The 21,018-nt window shown below is 32.8% G+C and overlaps 2 protein-coding genes across 2 annotated transcripts; both read right to left on the reverse strand.

Moving 5' to 3' along the window:
- Positions 1-11,570: 11,570 nt before the first annotated feature.
- LOC110892743 (glutathione S-transferase T3-like) lies at positions 11,571-12,330 on the reverse strand. The gene is made up of 2 exons (XM_022139892.1): positions 11,886-12,330; positions 11,571-11,797 (listed from the first exon to the last, which is right to left on the reverse strand). Exons 1-2 carry the CDS (start codon positions 12,328-12,330, stop codon positions 11,571-11,573), a joined length of 672 nt encoding a protein of 223 aa, XP_021995584.1.
- A 2,004-nt stretch (positions 12,331-14,334) lies between these two features.
- On the reverse strand, positions 14,335-16,537 carry LOC110894683 (E3 ubiquitin-protein ligase BOI). The gene is made up of 2 exons (XM_022141909.2): positions 15,989-16,537; positions 14,335-14,954 (listed from the first exon to the last, which is right to left on the reverse strand). Exons 1-2 carry the CDS (start codon positions 16,307-16,309, stop codon positions 14,478-14,480), a joined length of 798 nt encoding a protein of 265 aa, XP_021997601.1. The 5' UTR covers positions 16,310-16,537; the 3' UTR covers positions 14,335-14,477.
- Positions 16,538-21,018: the final 4,481 nt, after the last annotated feature.

The following is a 21,018-nucleotide window of genomic DNA, read 5'->3' on the forward strand; positions in this document are numbered from 1 at the left end:
ACACTAATGACAACAAAACCTAGAACAGCATAACATTGCTCGATGAAGTCCTCCACTCTCCTCTATCAGACTTCCAAAAGAATGCAGAAGAGTTTCTTACACAACTTCTAGAACATGATCAGAAAATCTGCAACATGCTAATTGACCTGAAATTAAAAAGAGAGCATGAAATCACATGGAGAAAGGCTAGAGTCTACGAAATCTTAGCAAGTGTTAACCCTAGCGTGTAATACTTTATAAATATTTCATTAAATTCCTATTTTTATCTGTAATAGTTCATTTTAATAATATAATCATGCATCTTAACAGTTAATAAAAAATAAGAAACAAACCTAAAATGCAAAGGTCTCTTCTCAACTAGTGTAGCACAACTGACTTTTTCACGATAGAAGATACATATCGTCGGTTGAAGTTGCAACTCTCCCATCAAAGAATGTAACACATGCAACTTTTCACGATGTTGCAACAATTATATTGCAACATCAATATTTAAAGGTTGATGTGTGATGGCCAACATCATTGAAACGACGATGTTGGAACAATGATACCGGAACGATAACATGTAAACAGAATCATCAAACATTCGAACAAAGAAGTGTAATCGGAGAATAGTGGCTGAATCACGAGAAAGATGCATTTGAGAGAGATAGATAGAGAGAGAGAGAGAGAGAGAGAGAGAGAGACGCTTGCAGATATCAGTGAGAGAGATTTGAATGTGGAGCCAGATAATTATGTCTTATTTATAGAATTAGAAAATATGGTTTGAATTTTGAATTTTGAATGTGAAGCCAGAATTTGAATTGGGAACAGATGTTTGATTATAAAATGTTGAGGACAGATGTTAATCAGAGAGAGTAATTGATTGAAGAAGATGATATGTTATATATCTGGAGCCAGTGTAATTTTGAATTTTGAATTTGGAGCCATAATATTGAATCGTCGGAGGTTTTGAAGTTTGAATTTTTAATCATCAGTGGTTTGGTTACAGTAGTTTGATTACATTCATTTGAATGAGCAGACCTTTGAATGGACAATGGTTTTGATTACAGTGGCTTGGATGGACAGTGGTTCGTATTATAATAGAGATTTTGGATGGGCAGACCTTTGGAATCTAAATGTGAGCCACCTTTGAATTTTAAACTCGTTTAATATTTGGCTTTATGATGTAATAATGAGATAAGAAAAGCCTTGTTGGACACCCTCTCCTGCTGACACATCAACTTTTCTTATGTCACTTGGATTTCTCATTTTATAGAAAGTATAGATAGATTATAATCCATTTATGGAATAGTTTACTCATGTACAATTTTTTTGTGAGGTATATGAGTAACATTTAATCAATTTTGTGATATAAAACTATAATACTCGTAGGTGTATGCAACATAACCTCCTATCATTTAGTGAAAACAGATAGATAGATGGAAGTAATTAATTAAAACTTAGTATAAAAAAACAAATGACTAAGTAACTTGAGGAATTTTATTAATCAATCCAAAACTTAAATAATTATTAATTTAACATTTTAACATCGATAGTTAAAGGTGAATGGGCCTCAGTCCAATAAAATCCAACAGCAACAACATCAACAAGTGAACAATAGCGCACTTGGGCCTTGGGGACTGGGGCTTCGGAGTTCGGGCTAGTGTTTCCTCTCGGCCCACAATCCCACATACAGAAAACATCTCTGGGCGGGCTCCGCTCTCTTGTTTCCTTTATATTCAAACTATACTTTTATGCTTATCTTCTTCGTTTTCGACTAAATTTGTTCTTTCAACAGAAAACGATACAAAAAAATATACGAAGTGTACGCAACATCATCATCCGTAGATTTCCAATGATCAATGAATCACAATTACGTGATCTTTTCTCACAACATTAAATATTTTGATTTTTTTGTTTGCATGTGGCTATGAAAGCTAATTCAAGATTCATAAGCTGTTAATTGTTTTTGTTAATTAAATTTAAAAGGCATAAATTGTTTATCGCTAGTATAAAACATAAAATAGCTAGCGGCAAATTCTCGAATTTCTTTTATCAGTGTCACCTTTCCAAAAAAAATTGCAGTGAATCAGTGACACTTGAAGGATAGATGCGTGTACAATAAAAAACGAGTATGAGATACCATATAACGTATAAAAAAATTATATAGTGTCATGTGACACCGGCCATTTTTGTTTGTTTTGTTTTGAAACATGAACAGGGCCGGCTCAACCATTTTGGTGGCCTAAGGCGAAGTAAAATCTTGTGGCCTTTTTTCCCAAAAAAATGTATGTAATTGAAAGTTAAACTTGAAGGGCCCAAGTGTAATTATTTGAAAGATTGTGTTAAAATTTAAAAACAAGGAAAAAGTTGCTGAACCAGGGATTTGAACCCGGGTCTCACCAACATCCATACATACACAAAACCACTACACTACCAAACATTAATCTATTGATAACCCACACCTTAAATCTTTTATAAATGGACTGTGGTTTCATCAAATTGTGGAGGCCCTATAGTTTTGGTGGCCCAAGGCCCAAGCCTCATTTGGTTTATCCTTGGGCCGGCCCTGAACATGAACTTCATTAACAAAAACCAACCCACAAAACGGGGCGGCCCAACACACAAACACTACATAATACAAAGTTACACCAATCATTCCATGAAACTGTTCTAGATTTAGATCTATTGCTATACCACAGAAAACTCGTAGTCTTCACATCCTTTATTATGTCTTCCACCCGACTCTGCGTATTCTCGAACTTTAACTTATTTCTCGCACGCCAAATACACCAACACCACACCTTAACAATACATTCAAAAGCCTCCTTAGCACCTCTAGTTAAACCTACCGATTTATATTTTTCCAAAAGGTCTCCAACCGAACCCGTACTCCAGTTCATAATATAAACATTGTTACATAACAAATTTTGTTTAATAAAAAACATGGTTTTAATCCATTGTTGAATCATAATTTGACAAAGCATATAGTAATCTAATCAATGAACACATCTGGTTAATACCACCTATGAACTTAATTAACCAACTACTTACATGCTTATATATAATCAAAGGGGATGGTTCAAATGAAAACCACTTTTATTGTGAAAACTCGAAAACTAACTAAAAAAACCTAAAAAAACCAAAAAAACATACAAATTTTTTTTTTTTTTTTACAATTTTTTTTAGAAAATCGCTACTTTTTATATATGGAAAAAAATTTTCAAAAAAAAAAAAAAAAATTTGGTTGTACTGCACATGTGCACTAATACGGAAAGTTTAAACCACTTAACCCACCCCCCACCGACACCCCCCAAAAACCTAAACCCCCCACCCACCCCCCCCCCCCCCAAAAAAAAACCTAAATTCACCCTCCCACCAAAAGCCTAACCCCCCCCCCCCCACCCCAAAAACCTAAACCCCCCACCCCCACCCTCCCGAAAACCTAAAACTAAACCCTAAACATAAACCCGAAAAAAACCTAACCCCCCCCCACCCCAAAAACCTAAACCCCCCTCCCCCCATACCCAAAAACCTAATCCTAATCCTAAACCTCCAAAAAAACTAACCCTAAAAGCTAAACTAGACTCAAAAAGCTAATTTTAAGCATGTAATGCACATTGTAGTACATGTTATATTGCACATGTGCACTACTATAATAATAGTATTGAAAACAAGACGACACCATAAATCTTTTTTTATGTCATAAAAAATATGCTCGAATATACTTGAATGAAAGATAAGAAAATTTGTGATCTTATGGTGCCATTTTTCACAATAACTAGTGGTTTTCATTTGAACCTTCCCCTGTAATCAAAAATTAACTTAATAACATAAGTAAACGTTACTTTGAGTGTATGCATCATTGATACCCCACAAATCCATATTTTTGGTTTAACTTAAAATAAATATGTAAGTAATAGCTATAAATAATAATAATAATAATAATAATAAAATTTATATTTAAATCCTTATAATCTAAATTCTAATAAAAGACTCCTATTAATGGCACGTGTCATTTCCTACTTCAATCTTAAAATTTTCAATTATACTTTATTATATATCATTAACTAGTTTAGAACCCCGTGTAATACACGGGTTGAATAAATGTAATTTTATATATCAAATAATAAAAAAAATATTTTTAAAACCTCGTTTTGTTACACTGATTGAATAAATATAATTTTATATACTAAATAATAAAAAATATATTTTTAAAAATCTCATTTATTACATGGGTTGAATAAATGTAATTTTATAAATTAGATAATAAAAAGTTATATCTTTAAGAACCCTAAGTATTGTACGGGTTGAGTAAATTTAATTTTATATATTAAATAATGAAAAAAGTTACATTTTTAAGAACCTCGTGTATTGTATGGGTTGAGCACATGTAACTTTATATACCAATCAATAAAAAGTTATATCTTAGACCATGCGTAGTAGGCGCTATTTTTTCAAAATTTGCCACAAAACACGCCCAATCACGTCACCTCCCCACCCCTGGACATTATTGGGCGTTATTGATCAATTTTCCCCCCTAGGCGTTTTTTAAATAACGTTTTGCCCAAATTTGAAGCACCAATCACATTTAATCTTCTTTTTTCTTGGCCAATAGTTTTTTTTGTTGGGTTTTTTATTTTTATTTAATTCTCTACATCCTTTTAAGATAATGTCCACATCCCCCCTACACCCATTTTAGAAAAACGCCCAATAATGCCCCTTGCTGACTGTACTGCAACTTGGCGGAAAATGCCCAAGGGTGGGGGCATTATTCACCCTTACCACTACGCATGGTCTTATTATATCTTTATAAACCATGTGTATTATAAAACCTTTGAACTAAACTGACAAAATGACCCAAACCACAGGGATTAAAATGACATTTAACTCTGTATATTATATTAATAATTATATTTTTTGAAATCTAATAAATATTTCAAAATATTATATTATCTCCTATACGAATTGTTTAAATTTAATTTTATAATTATCTTTTAATTAATATTAATCATCTATAATTAAGTAGGAGATAAAGATAAGAAAAATAAAAAATAGATGGTTTCAATAAATGACATGTGTCCCAAACTTGGTTTCTTTTATTATATAGTATAGATCCTTATCTTAATTCCAATAAATAATTTCAAATAATGCTTTGATAAGGTTTAGTTTAAAAAAATCATTATTATTATAAATTAAATTTTAAAAATCTACGAATTAACCTAACCTAAACGAGTTTTTTCCTAAACTAGTGTTAAGGGAAAAACTATTTACCAAAATGGTGTTCTTTAAAAACTATTTACCAAAATAGTGTTTTCTTGTTTGTATTTGCCTTTTTTTAACCAACATATTAGACTTTTTTTTCTATTTCTATATATCTATTTTTTATTATTTAATAATTTATATTTTTTTCAAAATGAACGAATAGGAATAAATTGCCATTTAACCCTATAGTCAAAAAGTTTAATTATTCCTTCTCGTTTTTTTTCCACGTTTCTTTTGCATTCAAATATAGACATGCTAATTTAATATTAGAAAATTTTCATATTTTTCAATAATCACATGAAATATGTCATATTTCTATGGTGAATTTATTCATTTTTTTTAACAAGACGTACAAGCATAAGAAATACTTATGTATCGAAGGAATTCAATATTAGCGGGTGTAACGTTTAACAGATGTCACGTTTATGTATTATTAGACATAAACGTCTAAATGGAAAACTCATTTGATTTAAATGGCAATTTATTCATATTTGTTCGTTTCATACTCGTTTGTTTAAATTAATGGACACAAACAAATGTAAATGAATAAAAATAAGCAAACATTCACGAACGTAACTGAACGAACAAAACATGTGTCCATGAACATAAATGAACTTCATGCCATGGACGGTTTATTGATCGTTTGATTCATTTAAAGAGCTAGTGTCGATTAAAAAGAAAAAATAAAATCAAATAAAATAAAAAATTATTGGGTTGATTGAAAAAATATTAATAATAAAGAATAAAAAATAAATACTTGATTTATTCAATAGAAATATTAAATCAAAGTTTAATATGTTGATTAAGAAATAAAAGACAAATAAAAATAAACAAGAAACACTATTTTGGTAAATAGTTTTTAAGGAACACCATTTTGATAAATAGTTTTTCCACCAACACTAGTTTGGAAAAAAACCCACCTAAACATTAGTGCATTACATGTATATAGTTTGATATCAGACACAAATTTCCTAAACTGAATTTTTACCCTAATGCTAAATTATTTAGTCCAATATTACACACATATATAGTGAATAAATATAATATTATTTCTATATATGATTATTGCATGATACCAATTTATTTCGTCCAATATTAATATTAATATAGTTAATATATAATATTATACTTTGCATATGATTATTGAATGTTTTTTTTGAGTAAAGGGTTACCCCGGTGAATTTTATATATCAACCAACAAATAAAATAGGGTGTGCCATGACGTCGACACACACTACTAGACTTGGCATACCAAGACTAGGAAACAAGACCAAAAACAAAACCCGTCACCACACACAAGTCAAACAACATTTGACAATGAAACAAACACAGCCCCAACATGATTATTGTATGTTTTGAATTAATATTATGTTAATAAAATTTCACCCTAAAAAATATGTCAAACTTTCTTATAACATTTACTATATATATTTTATTTATATTTATATTTATATACACTACAATTCTAATAAGGGGGAATAGTGTGAGGCTGCTACATGAAACTCCTTTATTGGCTCGAATAAAATACGATTTTACCCCTACTTTAAAATTACGAATATGCCTCCTGTTAAAAATTACAATTTCCCCTGTTTAAAAATTATAATATTGTCATCATTTTAGCTTTTTGACAAATATGCCTCCTGTTTAAGGTTTTTTTTTTTTTTTTTTTTTTTTTTTTTTTTTTGCAAAAGTATGGAAGTGTTTTTTTTAAATGGTTGACTTGATATAATTTTTATTCGTGTCAGACAGCTGCCTAGCACTCACTCATTGATTTTGATAAATTCCGTTTTGCTCCAGCTCAAAATTGCAGTCTTACTATCGTTTTAGCTTTTTTTTTTTTTCTAACAAAACTATGGTAGTGTTTTTTAATTGGTTGATAAATATTCGGCCTAACGCCCGGCAACGCGGGCGGGCATAAAACTAGTAAGCTAATATGCAAACTTAGACAAATAAAGGTGTTTAAATACCGCTAAGTTGAATCTGAAATGTAATGTTGCTTTTTATAACAAAGTCTTGATGCAACAACATCGTTCTTAAAATGTAACTTAGAAAGAAGAAAAAGTGTTTGCTGACACAATCTTTTAACATTTCGAAATCGATAATGATACATAAAATTACCATAAATATATGTAATTAATGAAATATCATGTAACGTATAAACGTATATAGCATCCGAATTTGTTCTTAACTAATACTAGATGTAATTAAATTGGTCTATTTATATGCATATACAAAAAAAAAAAAATATTAAGACTTTTCCTGTTTAAAATTGAAGTTAGGTTCCTTGGCCATGGTAACACGAAAAAACTTATCGAGAATGAAAGGGTGAGATTAGCCTTGATGACTCTGGGACGTGTAGAAGAGACCTTCGGGCTTCAGCCCACATACGTGTTGGCAGAATGAGGATGAGAAGGTTCAACAACCGATAGTCGAAAGCTTGGAGATGCTCTTAGTAGAGCAAACCGGCAAATGGTATTGAATAAGATATTGCATGCTAAAAATATAACTATAGTAACAAAGAAACTTATCTTTGATAAATTACTGAAATTGCGCTTGTATCTTTGGATTTAAGAGGAACCTATCACTTTTGTGATATCGATATACGAGAGCTTATGGCTTTTTTAACTCCTTATCCAACGACAAAACTAATGAGGGGTCACCAAAGTTTGCATTCTAAAACTAGGGAAAAGATCAAATAGGAAGTTTATTTTGGCTAGGAAGTGTAGGAAGTAATAGGATTAGGACATGTGGCAACATTTAAAATAAAGAAAAAGGGTATTTTAGTCAGTCCAACTCCTTCTTCTTCCTTTTTTTAAAACCCAGTAACTTCAAAACCCACCACTTTCAAAACCCACCATCTTCAACCATTTCTTCACTTTCTATCTCAATAATCACTACATTATAGTGTGATTTTCATCACCAATCAATGATTCAAAACCCGATCAACGTGTTCTTCAACTGTTTTTTTGAAGAAAACCCAGTTTAATTTCATAAAAAAATCTCGTTTTTCCGGTGATTTTGGAGATAATCACTCGATTCGTTCGATTCGAGCGTTGATAAGTGTTTCTATCATTCAAATTTCGTCAATTGATGAAGAAATCGGCTTCGATCCATGTAAAAAAATCTTTAATTTCATTTTCATGATCTGGGTTTTTGATTTAGTCATTGCGTTTTACGATCTTGGCGGGGGTCCGGGGGCGGCAGCCCCTGGTAACGGCGTCCCAGGGGCGGCAGCCCCTGGCGGGTTCCAAGGGGCAGAAAATTTTTTCGATTAAATTGCTGTACTAAAAATAAGAGAGTTCACAGTGACAGACAGTTTTATGTGTCAATTGCGTTTTAGAAATAAGAGAGTTTTATGTGGTTTCTGGCTATTGCGTTTTAGAAAAAAACACATTTTTAAGTGTTTTTAGTCATTGCGTTTTAGGTAAAACACACTTTTTAGGTGTTTTCAGTCAATTGCGTTTTAGAATGAGTCATTTTTAAGTGTTTTCTAGCCATTGCGTTTTACAAATAAGACATTTCTTTGTGTTTTTGGTGCATTGCGTTTTAGGTAAAACACCTTTTTATGTGTTTTCAGTCCACTGCGTTTTAGAAAACAGACATTTTAAGTGTTTTCTGGCCATTGCGTTTTACAAATAAGACATTTCTTTGTGTTTTGTTGCATTGCGTTTTAGGTAAAACATCTTTTTATGTGTTTTTGGTGCATTGCGTTTTAGGTAAAACACATTTTTATGTGTTTTCTGGCCATTGCGTTTTACAAATAAGACATTTCTTTGTGTTTTCTGGCCATTGCGTTTTACAAATAAGTCATTTCTTTGTGTTTTTGGTGCATTGCGTTTTAGAAAAATGTCATTTTTTAGGTTTTTTTTTTCATTGCGTTTTACGTAACTGGTGGTTTTTCTATTGCGTTTTACGCAACTGGGTTTTAATTTTTTTTTAAATATAGCAATAGTATACTCGTTTTAAAGATAAAAAAACGCTCGTTTTTTTGGTGCAATTTTTATAAAAAAATAATGTCGTATGAAAGAGTTATTAACGTTTAAAAAATGGGGGGAATTGGAGGAGAGAGAAACTATTGACTTGGATTGACTAGAATGCCCTTGAACAAACTCACGCGCCTCTTTTCTTTCTTTCAATTTCCCTGATTTAATCTTAGCCCTTGATTAACTTAATGGATGGTCAAGATCACTTTCTAGCCAAATAAACTTCCTATTGTATCTCCACCCTCTAAAACTATCGTTCGTTTATTATTGAAAGATGGCCTGGATTCTATGAAATGTTCCCGTAGAAGAAAATGTGATTTTGCCCGGTAGAGATGAATTTTGATGAAGAAAAATGTGATGTTACACAAAATATCTTTTAACGTATTTTTTAAATTTAATTTCTAGAGATTTTATTACTTATAACGTGGTCAATGGTACCATCTTAATGACTAGAATTATGACCAAGTCAAATAATATGTTATACCATTATTGGCTAATGTGAGGCTAACTCAATTGATAAAGACTCTCGTCTTTTAGTGTAAGGTTTGTGTTCAAAATCCTGACAAGAATGTAAATATAGATGTTTAGAGGGCATTGCTTAAGCGCTTCTTGGGTATTGTCCTTAGACCATGCGTAGTGGGCGTGATTTTTTCAAAATTTGCCCTCAATCACGCCCAAACACGCCCCCTCCCCACCCCCTGGGCATTATTGGGCGTTATTGATCAAAAATTCCCCTAGACGTTTTTTTAATAACGCTATGTCCAAATTTGAAGGACCAATCACATTTAATCTTCCTTTTTCTTGGCCAATAGCTTTTTTTGTTGGGTTTTTTATTTTTATTTAATTCTCTGTACCCTTTTAACATAATACCCACATCCCCACTACACCAATTTTAGAAAAACGCCAAATAATGTCCCTTGCTGACTGTACTGTCACATGGCGAAAAACGCCTAAGGGTGAGGGCATTATTCACTCTTACCACTACGCATGGTCCTAAGGGTGTTATGGATGTTTTTGATAAAAAAAAAATGTAGTGACAATCCTCCACTCAAGGATATGTGAGTAAAAACATCTTCGTCCTTCACATAGGATTTTTCCAAGCAATATATCAATCCTTCACTCATCCCTATTTTTACGCATTATCATTAGCTTTCACATTTACTTTTTTTTGTAACAAGACTATTTATTACAAATTATTTGGTTTTTCATATTGTTATAGGTTTATATACACAAACTTATAAATACATACGTGTTTATGAATAAATTCTTAAATTTCAGTAAATAGAACTAAACATAACTAAAATCAACCTTAAAAAAGTTTATATATTTATAGATGCATACTAAGTTTATTAAGTACTTTCTTATAAAGAAAGGAAAAAAAATGAAAGAGGCCCACAAACCAACACTCATTCGATTGTCTGTCCTCATGATCATGGCTTGTCCCTTTGAGCAAAAAAGGAGGGGCACGGTATAGCGTTTGTGGCTTCGTCTTCGGGTGCTATATTAGCGTCAGCAGTCCTTCATTGCGGGTGTGCTTAGGCTAGGCGGTATGGTAGAGGCCATCCTTTGAGTATGATCCGCCACGTAAGCACCACATCATAGTCGTTGGAGGATGCCCCTCCAAGGATGAAACCATAGAAATGGAGGATGAGTCTACCGCACCAACTTTATTTGTTTATTTATTTTTTTAATTTCATCTACTTTTGTAACATTTATAAATAAGATATTTAAATAAAATAATTAATATAAAAAAACCAAACACTACATAATATTAAAAACCAAAAATTATATAAGTTAAAAAAACCACAACCTAAAAAAATAAAAATCCTAAGAACTACCCCACTTTTTCATGATTTTTTCTTGTATTTTTTTAAAACCGCTCACTTTTCTTCGGGATAATTGTCTATATCGGTTGTCATTATCTCTCATTCTTTTAGTTCGTTTTTTTCTTTGTTCAACCGAACCCGTTCATCCACCGCACGTTCCTTCGCCTTTGCCTTTTGGGCCGTGGCCTCCGTGTACGCTTTGAACTGGGCCATAAACGCGTCCATTTTCGAACCGCCCCCCATTGCGGCTTTTTTTTTTGTAGCCGCCTCCTTTTTTGATTTGTCCCTGCCCGGGGGACGTTCCTCTTCTCGTACCGCGTACTCTTCTTCGCCAAATTCGGGCTCGTCGTTTATATTAATTTGACATCGTGCGTCCGAGCCCCCGGCACTAAAACTACCGGTCTCCGAGGTTTTTTGTCGTTTAGCCATCTCAACCTCATTTGGAACCAGCGCCCACTTGTCGGACGTTCGTAAAACTTCCCAAGCCCGTACGTGTGAAAATGGATTTATGCGTCGTTTAGTATTTATCCATCGCCGCTTTGAAAACATCTTCATCACTCATCCCACTACGGCGATTACTTGTATATAAATTATTATATATCGACGCAAACCGGTTCACGATCAGATGCATCTTTCGCCACTTCGAAGAGATCGAGTCGACATCGCGATAATGTCCTTGTTCCATGATCGCAAGAAACTTTGATAATGTCGCTTTCCAAAACCTATCGCCGGTTTGGTTGTTACCTATATTTTTAAAATATAACAAAACTATATTTTAAAAAAAATTAAAATTTCTATATTTTTAGTGTAAGATATATTTAATTTTACATACCGATAACGGAGTGTTTGGATGTGCTAATCCACGCCTTCGCTAAGGCCTCCTCCTCGATCCTCGTCCACGTTTTTGCCTTCGCTTTCGAAGGTTGATTTTGGTCAACCGTCACTTGCTTTCTTTTTTTACGTTTAGATGATTGTGGTTGCGTCTCCGAAACGATTTCAATGTCGTCTTCAACGGGTTGTGGTTGTTGAGAAGATTCAACGGGTTGTTGTTGTTGAGAATGAAATTGCATGTTGAACGGGTTTTGCATCATCATGTTTTGTAACGATTGCATTTGTTGCATTTGCGAGAAAACGTTCGGAGATTGTTGAAAACCCGCAAAAGCGTTGAAAGCAAATTGAGAGGATGTCCAACTCGGTTCCATTGAAGGATAGTAGCCGGGCACCGCAAAAACGTTCGGGTTTGGGTTGTTCGGGTTGTTCGAGTTGTATGGATCCATGGTAAAAAGTAGAAGAATGTTTATAAAAAAAAGTAGAAGAGTTTATAAAAATTTGAGAGAGAGATGAGGTTGAAGTGGGTAAAAAATGGGATGTTTGGTTTGTATTTATAAAAAAGTTTGATGAATTTTCGGGTTTTTTGAAATTTACCCGTTGAGTTTGAAAAAGGAAATTAAACTATTTTTTTTTTCCAACGGTCATCACGTCCCCAACGTCCATTTTTTTTGTCTTTATTCGCCCGTCTCCACCGTCTTGCCCAAGACGTTTAGGACGACGTCGAGGGGGGGGGGGGGAAATGGTATAGCAGGCGGCGCCGGGTCTCGACGAGCTCAAGCCAACCCCCACACCGTCAAGCCTTAAAGGCTTGATTCACAGCATGTATGTGGAGTCGCTTGTAATTATTGTTCATGAAACAGATTTGGAAAAGTAGATATAATTGGACTTGGGAAGAAGTGGTGGTACGTTTTGAGAGGAGTGTAAGGAAAAGTACAACTTTTTTGTTGCAGGAGAGTACAAGTGATAGACTGCAGGGTTGTAGGGCAGGGCTAAATTCCCATACACAAATCACAACCAAAAAGATCATTTCTAAAATTCAATTAAATATATAGAAATTAGTCAAAGTAAGTACGCTAGGTTAAAAAAAAAGAGAAATTACCAAAATGTTTTTGACCAACATGATTTATCAAAATGTCACATTCATGCGTTCTTTGAATGGCACATCAAGCATGAGATGCGTCGATGTATCAGTTATTGCGTCTATTAAGGTGGTGCTGACACGTGTCAAGAATCATTGATTGAGTTGACGGCTCACGCATCAAAGCCAAAAATGTGGTTGATGCGTCAGGCTTACTCCTCCTTGTGGCTCGTTTTTGGTTGGTTTATGTAGCTTGGCTGACTCTTGGACACAACAACACATTCCATGCTTGAGGCGCCATTTCAAGGACGTATGAGCGTGACATTTCGGTAAATCATGTTGGTCAAACAACATCTTGGTAATTTCCTCTAAAAAATCACTTTCAAGTAATGAGATGTTTGATTATGATATTTGTTCATCTATTTTTATTTGTGTATCAAACTTTATTTTAAATATGCTACGCTATCATATACTCGTATAACAACTTTCCATTATGTATCACTATAAAACACTTTTATATCATTATGTATCACTATAAAACATATTTTGTACGAGGAATCAATGGTAATACATGGCATGAACTCACTAATATCTACAATTTCTCATACATAATTCGTATATGTTAGAGCTTCATCCTACTTCTCCTATTCCGTACTTTTATCATTCATCTTCAAAGTTTCCATAAACTATTACCCAAGAAAAAAAAAAACAGAAATGATTAATCCACATAAAGAATTATAAAAAGAAATTATATGAAAACATATATTTTAACGAAAAAAGATGAAAAATCATTCAACCCGTGTATGGTGAGGTCCAAATCAAGGGTCAAATATGTAATAAATTACGTACTTTCAACATCATTTCTCTTACATGTTTGATTCATGTCATGTTTTACAAACTAATCTTTATCACCAACTTACATAAAACTATAGAAGATTACACATTATCACTTAAATTAAATTCTTTCGGAAAAGATAAATTGGATTTAAATAATCTCAGTTTTCTCAATTTGTCCGATAATAATCTCAACTCCGTTATTGGCCGATAATAATCCGAGGTAAATTTTACATTAATCAACTCGTATCCTCGTTCTAATAAAAAACCTTAAAACATCAGTTTGTAATTCGAAAAAAACTTAACTCCGTTAAACTATATTTAACGCAGACTATGATCGGCCAAAAGTTGACCCATTCGGATTATTATCGGCCAATAACTGAGTTAGGATTATTATCATTCAAATTGAAAAAACTGAGATTATTTAAATTCAATTTACCTTCGGAAAATAATACTTAAAAATAAAATCTAATACATCAAACATAATGGACTTAAAGAAAAGAGAGGTGGGGTGTGTATGAAGTATGAACAATAAAAATTCTTCAGAAAACGCCAATTTTTATTATTATTATTTTGATCACATTTCCCCTCATACCCATAACCATTTTGGATCTTTTCTACTAATAGTACTGCCAAGAAAACACATATTTTTAACATTTCTTTCTGACCATTCTACCCACGTTAATTTAGTCCAAAGAAAACCTCTAAACTCCCATTTTTTACAGTTTCACAAACAGGACAAAATATCAGCAGACCTTCACAATGTCTGCAACAACAGAGATGCCTGCATGGCAACAATAACACACACGTGCTTCTCACGTGACACATCTTGCATACCATCTTCTCCTGTCTTTGTTCTTCATCATCCCCATTACAGACTGATTCTGCATCTTCATGTCTTGTTGCTTTTGCTTGTGTAAGTTTCGTGTTGAGGTCTGTCACCAATGCTTCACTTTCAATCGCTTTTTTCTCCCAAATCTTGGCTTCTTGTTCTGCCATTTGTAGACATGTTTCAAGTTTTTTTGTTCGGATTGTTGCGCTGTTTAAAAGTTGGTCTTTTTCGTTCATTATTGCCTTCATCTTCGATTCGTAACTCTGCATCAACATTGCTTCTCTTTTTCTTGTTTCTTCGTTTAATACAGCTTTCAATTTCTCATTCTGCTTCAACAATGTTTAAACGGGTCGGGTCAGTTTCTGGTTGAACGCGTGGGCACGTTTGGCTAAACTGGTCATGTTCTTGTCAACCTGATAGGTTTACGGATTAACCAATTTTACCCATTTGTTTATTTTTTGTTTTGGACACGTTTAGCTAAACAGGTCATGTTCTTGTTAACCTGATATGTTTACGGATTAACCAATTTGGGGATGGTTCAAATGAAAACCACTTTTATTGTGAAAACTCGAAAACTAACTAAAAAAAGCCTAAAAAACACACAATTTTTTTTATTTTTCAATTTTTTTTTTATAAAAATCGCTAGTTTTTATATATAAAAAAAAACTTTTTTTCAAAAAAAAAAAAAAAAAATTTTGTGTAGTGCACATGTGTAATAATACACATGTGTAGTACACATACATATGTGCAGTATTACACATGTGCACTACACAAAATTTTTTTTTTTTGAATTTTTTTTTATATTAAAAAACCTGTGAAATTTTGATTGCAAAAAAAAAAAAATTAAAAAAAAAATTTTTTGTATGTTTTTTTTCGCTTTTTTTAATTAGTTTTCGAGTTTTCACAATAACTAGTGGTTTTCATTTGAACCTTCCCCTAACCAATTTTACCCATTTATTTGTTTTTTGTTTTTAAAATGTAATTTATGTAATAACTTAATATTTTTGAGTTTTTTATGCCAATATTTATAAGTTGTAAAATTAAAATTCGGATAGTTTAAATATAATTGCTTAAAAAACATGAAAATAATATGTAATTCTTTTAACTTTAAAGCATTAACATGCAAGAAATAAATATACTTATTTCCTTGTTTTTTTTCCGGTTTAAACGGGTCGTATTCGTGTCAACATACGAACACACTGGGTTCACGTGTGTGACACGATTTTTGGGTTCGTGTAAAATTTTAAAGCCTGTGTCAGGTTTTATCCGCCAACGTGTGAACATGACCCGTTTTGCACCCCTAATAAAAATTCCTAAAAAGACACCCAGAAAGAATTAAAAAGAAAAAAACAAAACTTACCTGCAAATGAAGAAAATAGTTCATCTCTAACCTCTGTCTCTCAAGCTCAGAAGACAGATTTTGAAACCCAATCATCATCCCATTTCTTCTTGAATTTGATGATGAAACAAGATTATGACAATTCATAACCTTTTGAGAGTCAATCAACCCTTGATCTTGTTGTTGATGTTCATAAGAAGAACAGAGTACTCTGTTTTCATCCCCATATCCAAAAACAGAGGATCCAGACATCAAGACCCAATCTTGATTCAAATTAGAGCAACCCATGTTATTATTATGATGATGATGATGATCAGAGTACAACTGTGCTTGAACAGCCATAATTGAATTTATGAAGAATGGAAGAACAGGGTAGGTTAGAAAAGCTATGAAGGTAGAAGGGTCATGCTCTTTATTTGTAACATCAGAACAAGCATGACTTTCTCTCTCTAAAAAGCTTTGAAATGGCAGTGGTTTAGTTCCATCTTAAATGGGGAGTTAAGGGTCAGTTTTGCATTGGTATGTGAAGGATCTTTTGTGTGATGAGAGAGAGAGAGAGGGGGGGTGTAGATACAGGAGATGTGTATGTATATATAGGTTCAAAAAGAGAAAAAGTGAAAAGGGTCAAAAGGGGAGAGTGGATTATGCATTTGCTTAGGTGATCAAATGGTTTAAAAATAGTGGGGGGTAGAGAGAGTCTTTTGTTGTTTGTGGTACATTTGTCAAGAGGAGAAAAAGTCTAGAGGAAAAGAGAGGGGGAAGTCATGCAGATTTTGTGACTAAAAGAAAGGAGAAATTAATCAATCAACATGGTGGAAATGTGAAATGAATCTCAATAGTGTAATGGTAATCAATACCATTTATCGTCATGGTGTATCTACTTTTACTGGTATATCAAACATACTTTTCCTTGTTAATGATGACTCGGATGCATATGAGACGCGAACCATGTTGTGTGTATCACCTTTTCACTTTCGTATTATCAACAAATCGTCTTTTTATGAAGAAACATCATAAAAGCGATGACAATCCGTTTCTATCCACATTTTCAGATATGTTGTTCATATATATATATCATATATAAATTGTATCTTCAAAATTTTCTTAAAAACTTAAAGCTCTCAGGTTCAACATGTAAAAACAAAAATATTTATATTATATAGTTGTGTATCTAACGTGCTTTTCACCATTAATACTGATTAAATGCATGTGATCGCGGCACCATGTCGTGTAACAATTTTTTATATTTACATGTTATAGTAAATAAAATGATGAAACATTATAAAACACAATAACTCACATAATTTCTACATTTTTACATATGTGGTTCATATTTATTAAGTTTTGATATTATTTTGATCCATCTAGTTTTCATATTAATTATGTTTTACATCTTTTAAATGTTCACAAAATATCAAATCTCTTATTTATAAGCATGTGAAAATGCAAATCTATGTAAATATATCAATATGATGATTATAAAATGCCATTTCTAATATATAAAAATAGGTACAGGATCCTGTACATTAATCTAAAAATGTGAGAAGGGTGAGAAATATTGTGGTCATTACAAGTGTTCTAAACCTAAATTAATTCAAAAGGGTAAATAAGTAATTTTCTTATTGATTTAATTAATTCATAACCTTCCATAACCCGCCACCCTTAATTATAGGAATACTAATTAAGAATTAATCTACGAATTTGTGTTATCTCGTTCAGAACTGTATAGTGTTATATATTTTTATATAGTGTTATATGGTGTTATAGGTGTTATATAGTGTTATATGATGGATGTATAATGTTATATGATATTAATTAGAAGCGCATCCCGCCGCGATGCGGTGGGGGCTTGAAGATGTGTTGCGAAACCGAGTCAATGTAGCGGTGTTAAATATATTAACAGATCCTTTTTTCCGGCAAGTTAGATTAGGGTGATCTATAAAGTATATTTACTAAGCACAATCATTAAGATAGTAAATCCGCTTTGAGTACAGATTATTGCACCATAAACCATCATTGTCCATTTACCCTTGACCATACCCATACGTTCGAGAATCAAGGTTTGTATACGTTTTGTTTCTAAACATGTGTATGTGGTTGTTGGCTCCCATGCAACTTCACAGATTTTAGATATATGTAACTATGTTAAATGTTTTTTCGATGGTAGACCACAACCACCAAAATCATCACAACAATAGCCACCAAAACATCGCATTCGTCAACACCACAACCGTAAAAAATAAAACCACCACCAACCATATCTAAAGATTTTTTGTTACTCATATAGGCACACCTAGAGCCGTATTTAAAAGCCCAAATCCAACGGCCAGTCTTTGACTACGGCCACACAAAGCATCTACTTTTGAATGATCATATTACGTAATTTCTTCCATCTTTTCATAAAAGCCATTCAAAATTGAATTTATTTCTTTCCTTAAGGATGGTTCTTATCAACTGTAAGAAATGCATGAATGCTCCCCTTCACTTCCACACAACCACACCCAAGATCAACTATAACCCCTTTTTCTCTCATTGTCATTTTCAACTTTGCAACTTCATCCCATTTACCATTATCAGCATAAAAATTACACACAAGTGTATAATACCCGGCATTTATCCATTCATATTGATCAATATGATTTTATAGGCATTTCTCTAATAAACATGTAAGCTTCTTCCCATGCACGCAAAAGTAAATCAACTACACAAGCATAATGTTTGAGGTCAGGGACAATACCATAATATTCTGTTATACCCTTTACCAAAAAAAAAATCTTCTGTCATAATCTTGTTATAGTCATTAAAATAGTAAATTATATAAACGTCAAAGTAAAAATTGCACATTTGTCCCAACGGGTATTTTTAAGAAATTAACGGCTATACCCGATGCCCGTGGGTATGCCCGATAACCGACGGGTAATTACCCGACAAATACCCGACGGGTAACGGGCCGGGTATGGGACAAAGAATTACAACCGGGTACGGACTTGGGATTACCAATACCCGGCCCAAGCACCGCTCATTGTCATTCCTAAAAAGCATGAAGCCATTCTAAAGTGGTACAACAAATGAAACGCATGGTACAAGTGGCCCATTGCCATTCCTAAAAAGCATGAAGCCCTTCTAAAGTGGTACAACAAATGAAACACATAGTACAAGTTCTATTGCATAAAAATGTTGCAAATTAGAGTATATATAAACTAGTATTAGGCACCCCCTGCGTTGCGGCGGGGGCGAACACCAATGGCACACTATTACCAGCGACCACCAATGGCACACTATTACCAGCGACCACCAACACTTAAGTTTTTTGGGTAAAGACCACCAACACTTAAGTTGCAGCATGTTAATGCTAAGAAATTAAATCGAGACGTAAAACATATAAAGAAATAACTAAGTCGATCTTGGACCCGAGCGTTACGATGAACATGTCAAACGGAAAAAAAAACACAATGTAAAAATGTTTAACCACACACACACGTTGCGTCGTGTTAACTCGCAAAATTATTTATAGTATTTAAATGAAATAAAAATTTGTCTTTGTGTTAATGCGAAGAAATTAAACCGAAACGTAAAATAAATAAAAAATAACTAAGTCGATTTAGGATCCCGAGCGTTACGATGAACCTTTCAAACGTAAAAAAAATAGACGACGTAAAAATGTTTAACCACACACGCATGTTGTGTCGTGTTAACTCGCAAAATTATTTATAGTGTTTAAATGAAATACAAGTTTGTCTTTAGTGGATACAACCCACTAAGCATTATGGTACAAACCATAATGTATAGATGTGTTGCAAATTATATTTATATATAATTATATATAATATAATGGACCCTAAACCCTATAATATAATGGAAGTATTATTGTGAGGAATGGTGCAATGTAGGCCAGGTGACAAATAAGAAAGAGGTAGGTGATGACTTATGAGTAAGCTTTAAAGTCAAAATGTAAAGAAAAAGCAATTAAGCATAGCTTACAACATCGGTATGCATACCAATGTTGCAAATTAGATATATATATAATGGTGTTATATAGTTTTATTTTAGAGTTATATAATGGAATATAGTGTTATAGTGTTATATTTTTTTGATGGTATGTCTATGATAGATGTATAGTGTTACAAAGTGTTATATGGTGTTATATATTGTTATATAGTGTTATATATTTCTTGTAGCAGTTATATATTTTCTGGATTTTTTATATTGTCCGAATTTTAAAATAAGTTTAAAATTGAATCGCTAGAATTTAGGAGTGAATCACTAGAATTTAGGAGATGTTAACTAATTTGAAACATATACAAAGACACTATTACCCCTACAATTTTCAAATCAGTCCAAATAATTAAAACATAATTTATAATTTGATCCCTATTGATCTCAACTATTAGATCAAAGATTTAACTGTTTTTAAAACATTTTTCACACTTTTAAATTAATATAAACTATCACTACCCAAAAAAAAAAAAAAAAAAAACTGTTGGATTTCTAGCAATGTCAATGGGTAAGTGGAGCCTGCTTACATAGCATTACATACAGGCACATTAGTTTTATCTTTGCACGTAACTTGGTAAATGTATCATGACGTCATTACTCCCCAAATGGTTATCTTCTTCATTCTCCCCAACTTACAACTATTTTCTTTCAACTTTGCCATTAATATCCAATTCAATTTAAGAATTTGAAAGATCTAGTTCGGAGGTCCTTAAAATAAATGTCCCAATATTTAATGTTTTTTAACAACCCATCATGTGGATCCCCTATTCTTAGAAAGTCCAATTCATAAAATTAATTTACTCTCTATCGTATGAAATGAAGGACAAGGACCTCTCTCTTCCACGTTGAAAGCCTTGTGACTCTCTCTCTCATTTCTTGCCCCGACTGCATGTAATGATATCGATACTAATATCAATTATTAAAAAGATTAACATAGATCACTTTAATACCCTAAACAAATCCTACATCAGCCGTGACTAGGAAAGATTATTGGTTTATAAGACATTTTACGCCTCTTAAATCACCAACGCGTTTTGGGCTTAGTTGGTTGTGCA

The sequence above is a fragment of the Helianthus annuus genome, chromosome 12 (assembly GCF_002127325.2).
Source record: "Helianthus annuus cultivar XRQ/B chromosome 12, HanXRQr2.0-SUNRISE, whole genome shotgun sequence".
In the NCBI taxonomy this organism is placed as follows: Eukaryota; Viridiplantae; Streptophyta; class Magnoliopsida; order Asterales; family Asteraceae; genus Helianthus; species Helianthus annuus.

What these genes read in the sequence shown, in the direction of transcription:
- LOC110892743 (XM_022139892.1), bottom strand. Translation starts at nt 12,330, where the DNA reads ATGGATCCATACAACTCGAACAACCCGAACAACCCAAACCCGAACGTT. An exon ending in ATCCAAACACTCCGTTATCG is followed by an intron (nt 11,798 to 11,885) that starts GTATGTAAAATT and finishes TTAAAAATATAG; the next exon opens with GTAACAACCAAACCGGCGAT.
- LOC110894683 (XM_022141909.2), bottom strand. Translation starts at nt 16,309, where the DNA reads ATGGCTGTTCAAGCACAGTTGTACTCTGATCATCATCATCATCATAAT. An exon ending in ACTATTTTCTTCATTTGCAG is followed by an intron (nt 14,955 to 15,988) that starts GTAAGTTTTGTT and finishes TTGTTGAAGCAG; the next exon opens with AATGAGAAATTGAAAGCTGT.